Source organism: Anguilla rostrata, chromosome 4, assembly GCF_018555375.3.
Source record: "Anguilla rostrata isolate EN2019 chromosome 4, ASM1855537v3, whole genome shotgun sequence".
NCBI classification, from domain to species: domain Eukaryota; kingdom Metazoa; phylum Chordata; class Actinopteri; order Anguilliformes; family Anguillidae; genus Anguilla; species Anguilla rostrata.
In genome coordinates this window covers 42,856,334-42,876,049 of record NC_057936.1, presented here as the reverse complement: position 1 = coordinate 42,876,049, position 19,716 = coordinate 42,856,334, and the positions used below count along the sequence as shown (strand labels likewise).

Genomic DNA, 19,716 nt, shown 5'->3' with positions numbered 1-19,716 from the left:
GGCGAGGAATCCAGAGGGTAAGAGGCTGACCACCATAATACATGCCTTCCATGCCTGGCTTACATGGATAGTGCATCGATAGTTATGAGCCCAGGACGGTGCGTATCTATCGGGCTCCTTAAGGCGAATTTGACAAGAACCGGCGTACCACGCCCATGGGTTCTCTTAAGCCAAAACACCAGAACCAATACCACCAATCCCTTAACAGGCAGATCGTGGTCACCTATCTAACTTGAAGACCCCACTAAAGACTTTTACTGTACTAGACCCCTGATCAGTAGGTCCTAGTCATAATTGCCCCCCTGAGTATTTAAACGGAATTTCGGCTGAAAAGAAGATAAAATGGATTAGAGTCATGAAGACCACGTAAGTTAAAAATAAGAATTTATTGAACAGGCAGGTAGGTTGTTATCTTCAAATTCAAAAATCAATTATAAGGTTTAAAAAACATAAATACAGAGTAATTACCCATCCTGTTTAGCTACACACAGAACACCGAGTATGCGCAGTGCGGGAAGTCGATTACGATCTTCCCCGATTGCTTTGTCTCCCTTCCTTTTAAGCCAAATCCCGCGTTTGGTCTAGGTATTACCATAAATTAACCTGGCCGAATCATAAATCTCGAATTCCGGCCCCCACCATTTGGAGGCGGTTGTTAAAACAATTGGTGGGGAAATGGGGAAAAGGAGATGATTACCAGAGAGGACATTCCATTGTGTTAGTTTTTTCCTGAGTTATTGAAACTATGTTTTTTCAAATTCTATTTGGTATGAAACATATTTCATTCAATGGTTTGATTTATGGTGAACATGTACATACCAAACATGCCAAGTGGATGTAATATTATGGTGCAGTTGTCATGAAAATACCCTTTTGTTTAACCATTGTACATGCAATCCATGTTATTATTACATAATGCATAATACAATAATACAATGAAAACATGTGCATGGTTTGTACGGTTTTCTGGGGTTTGTAAATAGGATAAACAGATGATTTAAAGTCCAGATCCAGAAAAGAAATAAAAAGTGTAATGGCAGAGGGGCCCATTGCGCAGTTGTCCCATCATTTGGCCAGAGGCCTGATGACCCTTAATGACCCCCACAACCATAAACAAAGAGACCAGTTCCCCTTATCTTAGTTGTGCCCAGGTGGCAACATTCCTGAGACCCAACGGCTTGCTCATCCCGAGGAAATCCGAGTAACTTATTGTTTTAGCGCACGGCTCTGGGTTCTTTGAAGTCCAGTGATGAGTCTCAGCCTGCAGGTTCATTCAAATGCCAGCCTTTTCTGGGTCCCAGTTTGTAGGACGGAGTGTGGCACAGTGGGTAAGGAACTGCGCTTGTAACCGAAAGGTCGCAGGTTCGATTCCCGGGTAAGGACACTGCTGTTGTACCCTTGAGCAAGGTACTTAACCTGCATTGCTTCAGTATATATCCAGCTGTATAAATGGATACAATGTAAAGTGCTATGTAAAAAAGTTGTGTAAGTCGCTCTGGATAAGAGTGTCTGCTAAATGCCTGTAATGTAATGTAATGATTTCCCTCATACAACCTCACATCTTATATAACACAAAAGTGTCAAGACTTGGAATGGCACAGGCCACTTTTACGCTTGCCTTTTCAAGTGACCTACTGTATTTGAAATTAGAATATGGATTGGATCTGTCCATCTGGAGATCTGAGTCAAATTCTGATGGTAACCAATATGAATGTAAAAGCTCCAATATGTGTCTTCACGTGTCATCAACACTTCACTTCACAAATAATATCCCATAAGCATGTGGGAGTCATTAGACAGCTTGCTATGTAGCTGGTTGTAGGGATGGATGGATGGAACACTGAGCGCAACAACCAGTAGAAATGCAATCTCAGTCTCAAAGCATGGAATTACACTTGCAACACATTCAAAATAAAGTGTAAACACATGACCATATGCATTGAATATAACTGTATGGAATATGTTTGTAAACAGGGCCACAGTCAAATGCTGTTCTTGGGTATAAATACAAGTCTGTGATGGGGTTTCTGTGATGACAGGGCCAACATTGCCCTGAGCACACAAAGTGTACTAGATAGCAATCCTCTGTGTCTTCATGTGAGTAATGCTTTTATATTATTGTAATCTGTGCAGAGGTCACTCTCAACTCCTCTTTATTATTCTAGGGATTAACTCTGTGTTCCTGATGATTGTTAAAACCCAAGCCTGTTTAAACAGCCAAAAGTAAAGCTGTGGTGGTGCTAAACTAACAAACCTGCATTACATCTGCAATACCTGCATTATTCTTCCAAGCACTATCCAACACAGCATAGCGTTAACACAGATGCAGCCTGGACCGAAAGCAGCACACAGCACATCACTACCAGAACACGGCACTGACACAATTTCTCACATCATTCACAATACCCAACACTAATAGAGCAGAGAACCAAGCACCACCAATAGTCACTGACAATGCACAGAACAACACTATCATAATACAATACTAAATGTGCAAAGCTATCACAGCACAGCATTTACACCACAAGCATTTATATAGTCCAACACTAGCACAATTACAAACCCCTGGCACGTTACAAACCCCCATACACTACACCACCTCCCTGCAGATGTACTACTTATCCCTTGTCTGACCTGTAGGTCTTGTGACTGGGCTGGTGGACCTGCTGTCTAATCCAGATTATATTGCACCATGGTGCATCTGTATTCACAGCAGCCATTGTCTGCAGCAGGTTAGACAATTTGGGTCACTATTATTTTTAGGGAGAACAGCACCAGCCCGTGACACATTTTTAACTTACAGTCAACTGGCACAGAGAGAGAAGCAATCAATTCAAACTCGTACATAGAAAATCATACACAGGGAGTTCAATTCAAGCTTTTCTTATAATTTTGAGAGTTTCCGTATAATTCTGTTTGATTCATTGACTGGGTGATGGAAAGTGTGGTTCCTGCCAAATTAAAATAGATAACAAACAACAACAAACATGGGTAAGAATAACAAGCGGACTTGCTGGAATTTAAATATAGTAGTTATTTGTCATAAAAAACATCTATCCATCCATTATCTAAACCTGCTTATCCTGGGCAGGGTTGCTTGGGGTTCTGGAACCCATCCCAGCATGTATTGGGCAAGAATAGGAATACAGGAATGCACCCGGGACAGGTCGCCAATCTATTGCAGGGCACACGCACCATTCACTCACACACTCATACCTACTGATAATTTAGAGTCTCCAATTAGCCTACCTGCATGTCTTTGGACTGTGGGAGGAAACCAGAGGACAGGGAGGAAACCCACACGGACACGAGGAGAACATGCAAACTCCACACAGAAAGGCCTACAGTAGGTTGAGATTCGAACCCATGACTTTCTTGCTGTGAGGTGACTACACCACCATGCCCAAGTTAATCTCAATTTTTGAGGAAAGTATTATGGCCTCCAAAGACTTCCTGTTTCACTGGAGTATAAAAATGACATAACAAACCAGTTGCCTCATTTATAAAATGGTTTTATGATCAAATTGCATCATAAATACACAGGGAAAAAAACATGCAGAAAATCATGTCTAAGTAGTTATTTATAAAATCCCACTTTGACATGAAATTCATTATACCTCTCAGTAAAGTTTATACTACATGTAAGTCAATTACCTGTTGGTTAAGTAAGGAATAAACCATGACAGGCTGTCCCGCTATTGGAATGTATGACTGGGATGGTGGTGTGGCTGAGGCAAATGCCAAGGTTAGCCTGTTATGTTTCTGTTGTCACTTCACTTTCTAGTTGATTATTTGTTTCTCTCCTGCACGATCTTTGTTTTGGTTTGTAGTATGGGTGTGATTTCCTCTAACTCTCTCTCCCCTCAGCCGATCACTCTCACCTGTTCTGGCCGCATTCTCATGCACTGGTTAATCACTCTGATTTAATTAACCTGTTCCCTGTTTGCATTCTCACGCTCTGTTCAATTATCTCTCATTTCACTCACCTGTTTCACTTAGTGAAACATTCTCTGTTCCCCTGCTCTTCAGTGCCAGATTGTGCCTCTGTTTTCAGTGCCTTTCCAGCGTTTACTCTTGTCAGTTTCTCGTGCTTCATCTCATCATGATTTTTTATGAAATGTGGCAATTATGCCCTCATAACTGTTTTAAATGTTTGAATTATCATCAATGTTGCCATTAACGTCATTATAAACATCCCGGTAACATTATTTTTCAAAAACCTAAACACCTCCTTCATAACATACCATTTCCTGTTTGCGTTTGTGTCGCTGGTGCTAGCAGTAGCCATTAGTATGCCTACACTCCTCGAGTCATGGACGGATTATCATGACCACGGGCCCTGGACACAAACTCACCACGGACCCCTACACATGCAAATACGCAAGCATTGCGTGTGCCCTCCCCAAGCACACAGAGTTTGGTCACACAATAGCACAGGGCAACCCACGACCACACAGCATGTATTAGTTTGAAATTATATTCGTTATTTTGACATGTTAAATTACTGCCATTTTAGGTCTGTTTCATTCTATACATGCCATGTACAGAACAGTATCTTTAGGAGTCAAAACACACACCTTAATTTTAATAAAACCACCAACAACAAACTGTGAAAGAATACATAAATGTACATCAAATGTAGTACAGAGCCACAGCTACGACCACACAAAATCCGCAGTGAAAAATATCCTACCTAAACCACCAGCTTTCTTCTGGCCTTCTTTGAAGAGAAGTCATTGATTAAGTCGTCAAAGTCCAACTCCCGGACGAGTTCTGATTCAATGACCATGAGTGACAGCATGTTCAGGCGTCTCTGTGTCATCCTTGTCCTTAGTTCATTCTTAATCCTGGACATTTGCGAAAAGGACATTCTCCCTCGCAGTTGCTGACAGGAAGTGTCAGATACAGTCTTAACGCAATGTATACGTTGGGAAATGTTGACTGCAATGCACAATCAAGCATTGTTTTCAGAAGTTTCGATGGACGCATGTTCAGTCCATCAGGTCTAATGAAAGATCTGAAGTGAATCAGTTAATTGGCAAGATTTCTGTCCAAATCAGAGGGATAGGCAGAGGAAAGCGTGTTCGATTTGTCAATTACTTCACTGTCCGATGCGGTCCTAAAAACTTGATCACTGCCACAACCCGTTGGAGAACATCCCTCCAATATTGCCTCACATCCAACGTTTGCTTTATTAGGGCTGAGTGAATTGCCCCAGTGCCACTCAACCTCCGCATCGGTATTAGTATGTTGGACATATGGTCTGGGCTCCTCTCGTGTTCAGAAATGCAGTGCGGATGTTTCCAGTCGCAAAAACCGTATACAAATGCATTCTTTTTGCAGGTGAAGCAGAATACATGTCCAGTTGATCGTGAATATAACAGCCATTCTTTGGTGCTGGTTGTCCATTAGGCAATCGACTGCACAACGTCATTTGTTTACGAACAAACCTGACCACCTAGACCACAGTCTCTTGCCGATGCAGGGTATTTTGCACGTCTGTTGTGAAATGAAGACATAATGTTTAATACTGCTATAAGCAGGACCTTTATTATAAAATGCACTTGAACCAGAACCGGATAGAGTTTGGTAAGAAAAATTCAACCTTGCCAGTAGAATAGACCATGCGGAGCATGAGAAATAAAGCTACTAAAACTCTCCCAGACATTTGCGTGTACCTGGTGGTATTTTTATATTAGACAGTCAGTCACAACATGGTGTCAGAATAAGTAGTTAGACTAGGAACCCACTTTGGAAAAAAAAAAAAGAAGAAAATGGAGGCTTTCGGTGTTTCAGTGTACAGAAGGTCGCCAGACAAGTGCCAGATTTGTTTCGCACGGGCTAGCTAAAAAACAAAAATGTTTCAAGAACTAATATACATGTACGAGCTATTCCAACTGTTGATATTGGCAGGACAAAGTCATTCGCGACTTGCAAAACAACAACCACATCCTGCATTGATGATGTATTTTCCTGTTACGTCCTTGTCGGGGACGCATCAGGATGCATTAGCATTTACAATACAAAAGATATGTGGTCAAACGTCCCATTCCACCTCAGCAAGTGGTTTGAGTGATCGGATCACAATGCGTCTTGGTGGTCGTTTACACTTGTATTTAGCGCTGTCCACTTGTGATCCGATCGTCCAAGACGCATTTTGAAATGAAGTGTAAATAGGGTCATAGTGTCTTTTCTAAGACCCTCTGAAACCGGGTTTGAATCAAGCGGCCAAAACCAGACTTCGTTTTTGAAGCTCATTTCCTGGTCTTGTTGTTCCTGGTTGCTCACTAGCGCCACTACGGTTGGCTCCAGTATAGGTGTTTTCATATCCGGTTTCCATGTAAGTCTACGGTACAAATGCGGTCAAAATACAAAGTCAATAATTTTTTCTCATGAGAACAAATAGTCACAATATGTGTATTTTATTCGTCTTATGACTGTCCATGGGTCGATTTCATGATTTATTGTGTCATTTGGGCACTGTTATAATATTTGTTGTGGACCAATGAGGTACAGTTTGCGTCACTTCCTGATTACTGCGGAGGACTAAGCTACAGTAGGGGCTACAGTCTATGGTCATTGGGGTGGGAGGTGGCGCCTCTTGGCCTTGACATTGCGGCTCCGACCACGGTCCACCTGTGCGAAGTCAGAAGATGCAGGCATCCTATTTCGTAATGATTTCATTATGGCGTGTGCTGCAGTAGACGACCATAAAATAATCATCCTCTGTTTTTCGGTAGCCGAGTCATTTTTACTATTTCCTTTAGCCTACCTAACCAGCGTAATCAGCTTGCTATATTTGGTAGTCCAGTAGCCTATGCTAAAACAGTTTGCAACTTCGGCTACCAAGCCATTTGACTAGCTAGCTAACCCTAAACTGCAAACATTCAATCTGTCAAACGTGTTTGACGGCTTGTCAGTCGTGTACATTCCGTAAATGTCTACCTGGGCCATGCTTCACGCATGTGACAAAGCTACTATAATCCCGATTTTGGGATAAACACTGCAAAATTTTCAGTTTCACAAAGGTTTATTTGCTGAATAGCATACAACACACGATGAAATCACACACACAGAATTTAACGAAATGAACCATCTTTGTAAGACTGGCATTTAGAAAGGAACATGTTTTTAACATTTTAGAGACCGACAAGAGCATTTAAGACAGTGGTTCTCAGAATCGGTACTGGGGGCTCCTTGCGTATATTGGCTTTTCTCCATTGGTTTTGATAATAAAAATAAAAGTCTAATAATAATTACAAATTCAATGTAGGCTACATTATTTTTGTCTTCATGCACCAGGTGGAAAACTTGCTGTACAAAGTGCGTCATATTTACACGCCTGCAGATCAGTTATTAATATACTTGGTAGATTTGTTAATCACCGCTGACAGAGTTAATTTTTATTCGGTAGAAAGTGACTTGCGAACGATCGGTCAGCTAGCGTCACCCAGCAAGTGAACACCACAAACGACGATGGAGTAGCTAGTAGCAGTTACTGGCTCATTAACTGACTGTGGCGAAAACCTACGACGATAACTTGCTCGGTTAACAGCAGGTCTACCAGACAGTTATACGAAAATGAGCCTAGTCAAATCACCAGTAGCCTACACATCTCTGATTGATTGACCATCAGTGTAGTCGATGTTCTTCCCCTGTGGTTCATATTGCTAAAGCCGGGCACCCACCGCACGCGCACTACGCGTGTATTACGCGCGTAACTGAAGCGTAGTTGAAGTACTGTTATTACAACGGCAGCGGGCGACGTCGTCTCCACCAGATGCGAACGCGTCGCGTACCGGCTGCGAAGCTCGCGCGACACAAGCGAACTGAAGCGTAGTTTTTCGCTTCTGTTCAATTTTTTTTGGCTTGTCGCGCGTCACGATGGCCTGTTTATACACAGAAATATGCTCTAAAATGCTAGGTATACATGCTCTGATTTATATTTCATCCTTATATTACTGGGGGTGTGTCCCTAGTTACCTCCCAGATATTTTATAAGCAGCTAAAAAAATACAAGCCTTTTCGTTTTGTAAAAATAAATAAATAACTGGAACCTGGAGAAAAGGCAAACTTAGTTTCGCTGTCTTATTTTGCGGAGGGGGTGGGGTAAATTTGAAAATATACCACAGAAAGACGTAGCCTATTGAATGACGTAGAAGTGAATGCACCGAGCAGCGGTTTGTTAGCTCGAGTGTTGGAAGGTAGTTTTTAACCAACCATTGCTCAGCCTATTTGACTTCTCCGATGTCTTCGTTCGCCGTGCTTTCAAAAAGGGCTTGTTAATAAAAATCAGATAATCCACAGAGCTTTAAAAAAATCAGATTATTTAGTGGTCTTGCCGATGAAAATGCACCTATTTTATAAATGAAGTTGTAAGCAAGCCTTTATTGCACTTGTACTTCAAAGCTTCCGGTGTTCATGGCGTTGTGGTGTTCATATCCCTTCAAGATTAAACTGTTACTGTCTTTTTCATGATTAGCTGATTTTACTAAATCTGATCCTATAAATGTTTTGACGTGAATGACAAGACAACACGGGAATTCCCAATGGTTGATTACGGATTATTTATTATTATTATGATCATTACATATTCTTCATGAAATTGGCACGCTTGTTAACCAAGCAAATAAATTAATACAGTTTGAGATTGATTAAGTTTATGGTAATTCTTGAAAGCGTTTACTTTCTCATGTATTTGCGAGTTAACGAAATATTACCAAATTAACAAACTGAAAAGGGTCTCTCACCAAAGTATTCACTTAACCCATAATCAACAATCGTGAACAAACGTGAAATACACGATGTAATCCCACTGCAGACTGCGAGAGCTACTAGGAATATAGAGCTTTAAGCAAGCCTTTGCGCGACACAAACGGAACCAGTGGAGACACGCTACGCGCCGCGTCGTGCTGCTTCGCCGTGCCGCTTACGCGACGCGTGCGGTGGGTGCCCGGCGTAATGCGTGAGCTAACCACGGATAGCCTACCTAGCTCACTGGCAAGCTGATATGCTAGCTAAGCATATTCGTTTTGCTGAGAAACATAACTTGAAGATAACTGAACATAATTGTATTATTAATACCATACATATAACGTGATTACATGACACAGTACAGTCACGGATGAAAATTAAACTCCGTAAACATTTGATAATATATTTCAAAACATAACGGCAGACAGTCAGCTAGCCTCAAGTTCGTTCTGCAATCGTTCGTTCAGGTTGATGGGCTTTTCCGCACCGGACTGTCAATCAAATTATAAAAATCACAAGACCACATAACAACATGGCCGCGCCCGCCATTGAGCTTCAAAACGTGTTTTAGAGACCCACGGAGAGTCAATGGGTGACGTCACAGTGGCTTTGTCCATATTTTTTACAGTCTCTGGTTTTAAGTCAAAATGGTGACACGGCTTGTTAGGCTGCATTCACACCAGATCAGGCAATGCGGCACCTTCCCACAGGGTTGTGCGCAAGCGGCCAAAACCAGACTTCGTTTTTGAAGCTCATTTCCTGGTGTTGTAGTTCCTGGTTGCTCACTAGCGCCACTACAGATGGCTCCAGTATAGGTGTTTTCATATCCGGTTTCCATGTAAGTCTACGGTACAAATGCGATCAAAATACAAAGTCAATAATTTTTTCTCACAAGAACAAATAGTCATAATAGGTGTATTTTATTCGTCTTATGACTGTCCATGGGTCGATTTCATGATTTATTGCGTCATTTGGGCACAGTGCCAATATTTGTTCTGGACCAATGAGGTACAGTTTGCGTCACTTCCGGATTACTGCGGAGGACTGAGCTACAGTAGGGGCTACAATCTGTGGTCACTGGGGTGGGAGGTGGCGTCTCTTGGCCTTGACATTGCGGCTCCCACCACGGTCCACCTGTGCGAAGTCAGAAAATGCAGGCATCCCGTTTTGTAGTGGTTTCATTATAGCGTGTGCTATTTACAGCTGCACTAGACGACCATAAAATAATCATACTCTGAAGTTTTGCGGTAGCCGAGTTATTTTTACTATTTCCTTTAGCCCACTTAACCAAATAATTAGTTGGCAGAAAGCGTAATCAGCTAACGCTTATTTGCTATATGTGGTAGTCCAGTAGCCTATGCTAAAACAGTTCGCAACTTCGGCTACCAAGCCATTTGACTAGCTAGCTAACCCTAACCGGCAAATATTCCATCTGTCAAACGTGTTTGACGGCTTGTCAGTCGAGTACATTCCGTAAATGTCTACCTGGGCTATGCTGCACGAATGTGACAAAGCTAGAAGCTAGCAAGAAAATAATAATAATTAGAAATTCAATGTACATTATTTTTGTCTTTATGCAACAGGTGGAAAACTTGCTCTTCAAAGTGCGTTGTCATATTTACACGCCTGTAAATCAGTTAATAAAATACCTGGTAGATTTGTTAATCACCGCTGACAGTGTTAATTTTTATTCGGTAAAAAGTGACTTGCGAACGATCGGTCAGCTAGCGTCACCCAGCAAGTAAACACCACAAACGGCGATGGAGTAGTAGCAGTTAATGGCTCATTAACTGACTGTGGCGAAAACCTACGACATTAACTTGCTCGGTTAACAGCAGGTCTACCAGACAGTTACATGAAAATTAGCCTAGTCAAAAATCACCAGTAGTCTACACATCTCTGATTGATTGACCATCACTGTAGTCGATGTTCTTCCCCTGTGGTTCATATTGCTAATGCGTGAGCTAACCACGGATAGCTTACCTAGCTCACTGGCAAGCTGATATGCTAGCTAAGCATATTCGTTTTGCCGAGAAACATAAATTGAAGATAACTGAACATAATTGTAGTATTAATGTCATACATATAACGTGATTACATGACACAGTACAGTCACGGATGGAAATTAAACTCCGTAAACATTTGATCATATATTTTAAAACATAACGGCAGACAGTCAGCTAGCCTCAAGTTCGTTCTGCAATCGTTCGTTCAGGTTGATGGGCTTTTCCGCACCGGACTGTCAATCACATTGTAAAAATCACAAGACCGCTTAACTCTATGGTTTTGGCTCCAAATCGAGAACATGGCCGCGCCCGCCATTGAGCTTCAAAACGTGTTTTACAGACCCACGGAGAGGCAATGGGTGACGTCACAGTAGCTTTGTCCATATTTTTTACAGTCTCTGGTTGTGCGGAGGTGTGGGCGTCACGACATGTCCCATTTGTGTGACGTCATGTTGTGAACTTTAACCCCCCCCCCTCCATTTCCTGTCCGCTAACTCAAACAAATGGACACAAAGCAAAGGAAGCTTCTTGCTATCTTTATTTTGAAGCGTAGACAGCAAGCCAGATGTAGACGTTGAAGCTGGGTACACGAAATAAACCAAGCGTGGACACAACTGGGAGAGTATCATAATTTGGTCCATGAACTCCATAGTGCTAGGTACAATAAACTAGCATGCAAAAACTGCTAAATAGTGAATATTTTTATACAGCACAATTCCGATGTTTGGAATTGATATTTAGCTAATAACTGCTGTTTCAGTACTCGTCCCATTACCCAGCACTGTCAAATCACGATGACGATCATAAAATCAAATTTTAGGAAATGAATCGCGTCAGTAATTCATCTGACAGTTGCTTGGTAAACAGCGGAATGCTACATGGTAATCGTGCGCAAAGATACAGAAGAAAATATGTCCCGTAGCCAGGAGTTAAATACAGAACACTAATACTACTGTCCAAATAAGGGATGATTCCATATTTTGCAGGATGGTTGCCAACCATAAATGAAGCTAGCTACAGTAACTATAACCGTGATTCGACTTTAGCCCTATTCGCACGGGACTAGTATTACCTGGGGACCTCTAGTAACTTGCAATAATTGCGGAGGTCGTCTGTGATCTTAATCCCGTGCGAATCTGCCATGTCCGTGATTTGTAAAGTAAAAATTCCACTGCAAATTACCTACCATATTTCGCCAAACACACAGGTCATGTGAAAATATTAGTCCCGTGCGAATCGGCATCTCGGTGATTTGGGGTCGTATTTTACTGTTACGCAGAGCAGAGGCTTGACATTTTCAATCATATCCGGGGGGATAATGTCAGTAAATCTGAGTAAAATACAGACTTCGCTTATCTCGTGCGAATGCGCCGCACGAAACACAGACGTGGGGGGGTAATTTCTAAATTACATGAGGTCCCCAGGTAATATTAGTCCCGTGCGAATAGGGCTTTTGCCATCAATTGTGAAATTGGACATTGAAAATGGGAGGGGATGTAATAATAATTCAAAATCGAAAGAATAATGTTTCTGTTTAACTGCTTTAGTATGTTGGATTTTGTTGCACATTGATTTTAGAACTGTTAAAAGGCAGCAGACTCCCTTTATTTAAAATTAATGCGCACCCTTGGACCAATCCGAATCGAGTATTCAGCCAAGCCGTTGTATAAATTGAGGTTCTGGACATTTGAGAGCTGTAAGCAAATCTCTGAAGTGGACTAGTTCACACTTTAAGAATAAGATTTTATTTCAAATCAATTTTAGACATGAACAGTGCAAGAAATGTTGAAATGAAACCTTATTTACTGTAAATTAAAAAGGCTGTTATTGGCCACATTCACAAGACAGGGTAATTGAAGGCATGCTCATGTGAGCTGAAATTGAAGCTCATTCGAGATTTCTATATTATGGGTGCAAAACATGCAGATACGCTACGAAAGCAACTTTTTTGTTCTTTGTTACGTTTTCCTTTTTTTTTCTTTTTTTAACAAATCAAGCGTAAGCACAACTTGGGGAATGATTTTAAGACTACGTTTAAGTTTAAATCCAAGAATATTTTGACAAATGAGGCCCATGGCTGCTGGACAGCTCACCTTGTTAAAGTATTGTTCTAGTGCACGGATGGGCTTCAAAGTCTGTATCAAATCCAGACCATGCCAGTGCCAACTGTGGCTGGTACCAGTGACCCAATTGGGTGGCACCCATGCAAAATCCATGTCTCAGTGATCACCACGGGAAAGGCAAAGAACTCTCTGAAGAAACAACCTTCCACTGTAATGTAAATAATTAAGATTTTTTTTTGAAACCATTCAAACAATAGAAAACTTGTCTGCAAACAAATGCATCTTGCCCCCAAGTACAATGAGGCTGATGCTTTGAAAGGCAAAGGAAAAGTCATGCAGTTGGAGATCAACAAAACCTGGTTGCATCTTTGAGACACAAAGTCTCCAAATTTAATATCAAATACCATGCTTCATGCAAAAAGGCCTTTTTTTTAAGAACAGCTTCTGTCAACAAAAATAAGCATCTGGAGTTTGCAAAAATGTAATGGTAAATGTACTGCATTTATATAGCGTTTTTATCCAAAGCGCTTTACAACTGATGCCTCTCATTCACACATTCACATACACTCACACACCAACGGTGAAAGGCTGCCATGCAAGGTACCAATCAGCTCACTGGGAGCAATTAGGGGTTAGGTGTCTTGCTCAGGGACACTTCGACACGCCCAGGGCGCGGGATCGAACCAGCAACCCTCCGACTGCCAGACAACCGCTCTTACCTCCTGAGCTATGTCGCGACCACATGGAAATGACATTGGAATTGGTTAGAACTGGGTGTTAAGGTCAGATGAGACCAAAATCGATCTTTTCAGTCACACGCACTAGTGGTTGGTTTGGTGTCAAAAGATACAAAGATACTTATGAAAAGAACATCATATCTGTGGAGAAATATGGTGGTGGATGGCAGTGTTACTGGTCTTGTGGCTGTTTTTAAGGTCAATGGAATCATTAACTAAGGAAAGTAGGCTACCAAGACATTTCGGCCAAAAAACTGGTTCTCTGTCAGAAAGCTGAAACCTGGCCACGAACTGATCCAACAATACTTCTAAATCAATAAAGAAATGGCTAACTGGTCACAAAATTATTCTTTTTCAATGGCCATTTCAGTCTCCAAACTTAAATCCTGTGTACCACATGTGTGTATCACATGTACCACATATCACATGCAGTCATTTTTCCACATGTAATCACATGTGGAGCACGTGTTCAAGTTAACATGAAACTTTTCTGTGTCGCACGTTACAGTATGTTACATGAAGTTATGTTGTCACGTGGAGCACATTTTCCCATGTACTCCACTCATATTATTATGTCTTGTCAACTGATACCCCTTAAAAAATACAGAATATTTGTCAGTGTCACATTAGCATTTTCACAAATAGAATTATGTGAAGACTGCTAACAAAAGCCGCATTTCCACCAAAAGTACCAGGAACTTTTAGTCCCAGGAACTACTTTTCAAGGAACTAAAAGGTCCTTCAGCCCATTGTTGTCTGCGTTTCCACCGCGGTCTAAAGTCCCGCGAATATTAGGCAAATTAGCCCACTGACGTATGAAAAAGCGAGGTTGTCGTCGGTCCAGCTGTCCTATGATTTCTTCTGTAACCCCATACTACCACCGAAGTAGCCTACATTATTTTCTAATAACTGGGACAGCCCGGAGGGGTTTATTCCACTTATATACAACGGGTTACCAACAATGACTCTATATGGTTACTTTTGTATTTATTGATTTTTATCGATTTAATCACCTGGAATTGAAATATTCTTCTGCAGCCGTTTGGGCATATTTTACCGTTGTCAAGCAAAACTGTCGTTGGTAGTTGAACTTGGACCGTTGTTATGCAACAAATAGGATATAACAGGCCAATAGTCAGATTGTAACTGTTTTATATATCCTCTCAAACACATTCATTATGTTTTTATGCGAACATTCACTTTCATGTCTTGACATCCGAGGCGACAGAATGCATTCACATTTCCAATATAACTGGCAACAACAGCAGAAAACATGCACACGTTGTAAACAATTTGCTGTTTGATTACTTTCTCATCGTCAATTCCATATAGGCTAATCGCAAAATGACAAGAATAGAACGAAAACTCGGACTTGCGTGAAAATTTAAATTAGCAGTGGTACAGCCACCGTTTGCTTTCCTTCAAAGTTACTGCTAGCCGAGCAGCGAAGTGTGCCCTCCAGATGCGAACCATGCGCTATAAATTAGTCCATAGTCTTCCTGGTCTTTTTGTGGAATTGAAGAATGGCAGAGTAAAATTACGGCAGTCTGAAAAAGCTAAAGGGACGATTACTAGAATTAACTGTTATTTTACCCTGACAAAAAGTGCGGAAGGTGATTTCCAGTTTGCTTTTACTGTATCACCAATGTGAATTACGCAGAACTACCGCAAACCTCACATAACTGTATCAAACGTTTTGAGTCAGTTACAACGGGCTAACAAAGAAAATCCGGAAGAAAATATTCAGCAACCGAATTAATCCGTTTTAATATTTTGGTACGTAATATGCTGTCCCAGCACGAATGCTTAGCATTTTATAAAACGAATACTAAAGCAAGAAAAGAACAGAAGAGCGCACGTTATAATTCCAAGACGTTGGCAGGCTATAACCAAAACTAGGCTACTGCGCCGCATAACATACAAGTTTGATTTGAAGTTATTATGAAAATAAATCGGTTTGCGGCTGCAGATTTTTAAACATGGTGGTTGAAATAAAACACTGCAAGTAGTCGACCAATCAGAAATTTTCAGCGCTTGCGCCCCACCCCAAAGGTTCCGGTACTTTTGGAAAGAACTACCCCCCGAGCAGGAACTTTTTTGGGGGTAAAATAAAGCCCCCGGAACTAAATTTAGACCCTAGTTCCTGCGGTCGAAACGCACTGAGTTCCTCAAAAGGTTCCTAGTTCCGGGGTAAAGTTTCTGCGGTGGAAACGCGGCTAAATACAAAAGTTCAGCAAAAATTAGAAATCATGTCAGTACATACTGAATCTGTATAAAGAAAGTAATAATTCCCTAAAGGTGCTAGGCTAGCTATTAATAATCATCATAGAAAAGTAGACTATCGTTCAAAATGTGAAGTCAGTAACATAGTTTAATGTTATTCTGTCAGAAAGAGGTACTGAAGCCTGACTACCAAGGTATGGAATGGGACCTCACTGCCATGTGCTCTGTTCCTACTGAATGGCTGAAGCTAAGCAGGTGCAGGCTGTGTTAGTATATGGATAGGGGAAAGCCCAGGAAAACTAAGTTGCTGCTGGGACTGGAGTTGCTGGGCCAATAGGGAGTGATCTTCCCCTGATTGAACCCCTCAACACTGTGCTTTAGGAGATGTCATTTTTCAGATGAGAGTTCTCTGGTGTCCTGGCCAACCTGGCTCTCTCAACGTGTCACCAAATCATCCTCTGGTTTAATTGGCTAGTAATCATTCTCATTCTCTACACCTCACCTAATGTGTGGCGAGCATTCTGGCTGCCGCGCATCAGTGACACAAAATATATATTACAAAAATCAGCTAGAATAAGACAAAAAAAATATGTGTGCACATTGTAACCACATTGTCACTCTCATCCTCACAGATCTGGGGTCATGCCAATAGGCCCAACACTCCTTTCCAAAACTCTGTTAGCTCTCAGTACAGCACTGATTTGGGGTCATGTCTATAGGCCCCACACCTCTTTCCCAATCCCTGTTTACTCTGTATAGCACTGATCTGGGGTCATGTCTATTGGTCCCACGCCACTTTCCCAAACCATATTGGCTCTCAGCACAGCACTGATCCTGGGTCAGGTCTCACTGTGAGTAGCATGGTGGAAATGCATGTGTGAGCTCACCTCCAAAGCCCGGCCTCATGGCAAAGTCGTGATCCTCAATCCGCAGGAGCTGCTCAGACTTTATCAGCAGGGATTTTGTGCTGTCTGATTTCTTCATCTTATAATCAATGCGTCTGGGAGAAGAGAAAAACAGTGATAAACCACGCATAACAACATTGACATTTCATTATGAATTATCTTGTAAATCACTTTCTTATAATGAGCTATGTCATAGCTATTATATAACATATTTGATAAAGGAGAAATATTTGGGGTTGTTGGTTCTTCCAACCCAGAAAAGTTTTGCAACAGAAAAATATATATACCAGCATTTGCTATGTGACCAGGTCACAGAAAGACATCCTAATCCTTTCATTTTCTTTTTCAAATCTGGCCTGCCAAATCATGGGAGTCCCACTGGTATGAATTCTAATGTCATTGCTGAGCCACCTATGTGTATCTACAATACCCAGCCTGCAGTTGTTGCTTTGCCGACTGACCCACTCAATAGCCCCAAGGTTTAGCGCTAGCACAGATATATAGTAGCCCCTACCTTAAAAACTACCTGACAATTGGTGTATACCTGCATTGAGACTGTCACAGCATCAACACCAAGAAGGCACAGAGGAAGCACTTCTTGGGTCTCTTTTGTTTTATCATTATAAATATAAACACAACAGCGGTTAAGTCTTAAGATTAGCTTTAAACTAGCCTATTGAAGCTGCACTTATGATTCAGCTGAACTCCAAAGACAAGGTGCAGAACAGTAAAAAGCTCTTCCCTCTGCTATTTTTAATAACTATGAGAAACCAACAAGAAAATAGGTGGTGCTGAGCTCAGGGTGTGACTGGGATCATGATGTTCAATCAGATCAAGCAGGTCCAAGGCACTGAATTAGCCAAAATCCAGAATCCAAAGCATTGACCTCTCAGATGGGGCCCCCATGCTGATAAAACAGGGAGAGGGACACACCCCTGAGCCTCCACACACGCGTGCACACACACACACACACACACACATAAAGCCTGCAAAGTCGTTGTGCGTGAAGGAAAAATCTTCCGGCAAGTGCAGGTGTGGAGCATGAGATGAAAGCTCTGGGCTCACCAGCACAACATTTTACATGTTAAAAGGATGATTGACAACCCCCCCCCACCCACTGCCTATACTCCCAGCCACTGGCAAACAAATGCAAGGATCCATGTACTAACCGCTCACTGGGTGGCCTGGCACAACTCCATGTTGTACTTATACCCTAATCATGAGATTACTCTAATTACAGACCCCAAACTCTGCTCTTCCTGCTGGAGAATAATGCATAATAACTGTTACATGTCTAAGGCAATGCACTCCTCCTGCAATGTACATGAAACACCAAATCAGCGGCTCCATATAAGGCAGAAACCATAAAATGCTCATGAAGAGGACCCCTCCAGAGATATTCAATGATTATGCTCCAGAATGTTCCTTTGTCTGTTCGCTGTACCCAATGTGGACACACAATACAGAATACATTTTTTAAAATATCACATTGCTTAATAGGCACCACCATTATAATTCTGCATCTATACTAGATTGTATGAGAGAAGAGTCAGGAGGGGGGCTGCTATAAGAAACAGGGAAGTGATCGTGGGGGGATGTGGGGTTGTGATGATGGGGGGGTTTAGTGTGTGCTGGTGAGGTGTCAGTAGGGGGGTTACTGATGATGTCAAAATAATTTACCATTACAGTTTGGGGTGAGGGGGGGCTGAAGGCAGCTTTGAGGGAAAGGCAGTATGGAGGGGAATGAGGGGGGTGATACTGGCAGAGGGACTGGGGGGTGGTGGTGGGGAGTGGAGGAGGAATGATTTGTGAATAACAGGGATTGTTACAGGGGCCCCACACAAGCCTCACCCTCCGTGTTTGTTCTTGACATGCTCCCCCAGGTACACATCCTTGTGTCTTCGACGGCCAGGCAGAGGGCTACCGATGGGCAGAGAGGCCGGCCACAGCCAGACCAGGCTCAGCAGCCGCAGACACAGTAGCTTTGCCTTCATCTCCACCGGCCTGGGTGGCGATCCGTGTCACCATAACCCCCGCCTGCACATCCTTCTGGGAGCCCCCGAGGTCCTTCACATGTCCTCACACGCCGTCCCGGCTCCAACACAACAACACAACAAGCGCAGGGAGCTACAGCCAGTAATGTCTCTTTCTCAGCCCACTCAACCGGTCCAGATTATGCAATCCACACTCCTCTACATGATGGTTATCTCTGCCAATTCCACAGTCCAGTCAGTATCTCAGAGAGTCACCTTCTCAGTCTCTGTCTCTCTCTGTCACTTTCTCTCAGCAGTGTTGTCTTTTCTTCTTTCTTTTTCCCTGTTGAATCATGCGCGTCTCTCTCCCTCTCTCTCTCCACGCTCCCACTTACTCATGTTGTGTGAGTCTCTTTTGTTGGCGAGTCATGTGTTCCTCTCTCTCTCCCTTTTCTCTCCCTCCCTGTCCAGTTGTGTGGATCTCTTTTTCTCTATCCTGTTGGCACAATCTGTTTCCACAGCAAAGCTTTTTTCCTCCTCCCACCGATTTAAAACCAAATATTAATTTATTCCTATAATGACAAAAGAATGACGTTAATTCCAGATAATCCTCTTATCTGCGGCCCTGTCACAGAAATCTTTCAATAACCTACAAACCATGGAGGCGGGAGATAAATCAAGCAGCTTTTTTCTAATATTGGACTCCACAGAGTGAAAATAATAATAATATTGTAACCTAGTTTAGAAGAAATTCCCCAGCCCGCCCTGCTCTGCGCCATTATGTTCCTAAAAGCGTTCCGTGTGGTGAGAGCTAAAGACAACCCTGGCACAGAGAACTGCTGGAACATCTGCTGTCTGAACCAGGATGCTTCTCAGCAGTCTGTCCTTCTTCTGACAGAAGCTGTGGTGAGAATTTATCTGTAGAAAGGCTGGGCCAACACACGTGAGGTCTGCGTATAACACACAGGCACAAACATGCACACGTAGACAAATGCACGCACACACACATGCACTGCAAACTCACGTGTACAGACACATGTGCAAACACAAACAAA

At 42.2% G+C, this 19,716-nt stretch overlaps 1 protein-coding gene across 2 annotated transcripts in view; it reads right to left on the bottom strand.

Annotated features, from left to right (window-relative positions):
• Nucleotides 1-19,163, bottom strand: part of LOC135254128 (gamma-aminobutyric acid receptor subunit rho-3) — a 69,987-nt gene extending 50,824 nt beyond the window's left edge. For both annotated transcript variants that reach the window (XM_064334104.1, XM_064334105.1), the window contains exons 1-2: nt 18,540-19,163; nt 16,671-16,783 (exon numbers count right to left, since the gene is read on the bottom strand). In XM_064334104.1, the coding sequence (XP_064190174.1) occupies nt 16,671-16,783; nt 18,540-18,682 (256 nt within the window). In that variant the 5' untranslated portion in view covers nt 18,683-19,163. The remainder of the gene's footprint in view (nt 1-16,670; nt 16,784-18,539) is intronic.
• Between the last annotated feature and the right edge of the window lie 553 nt (nt 19,164-19,716).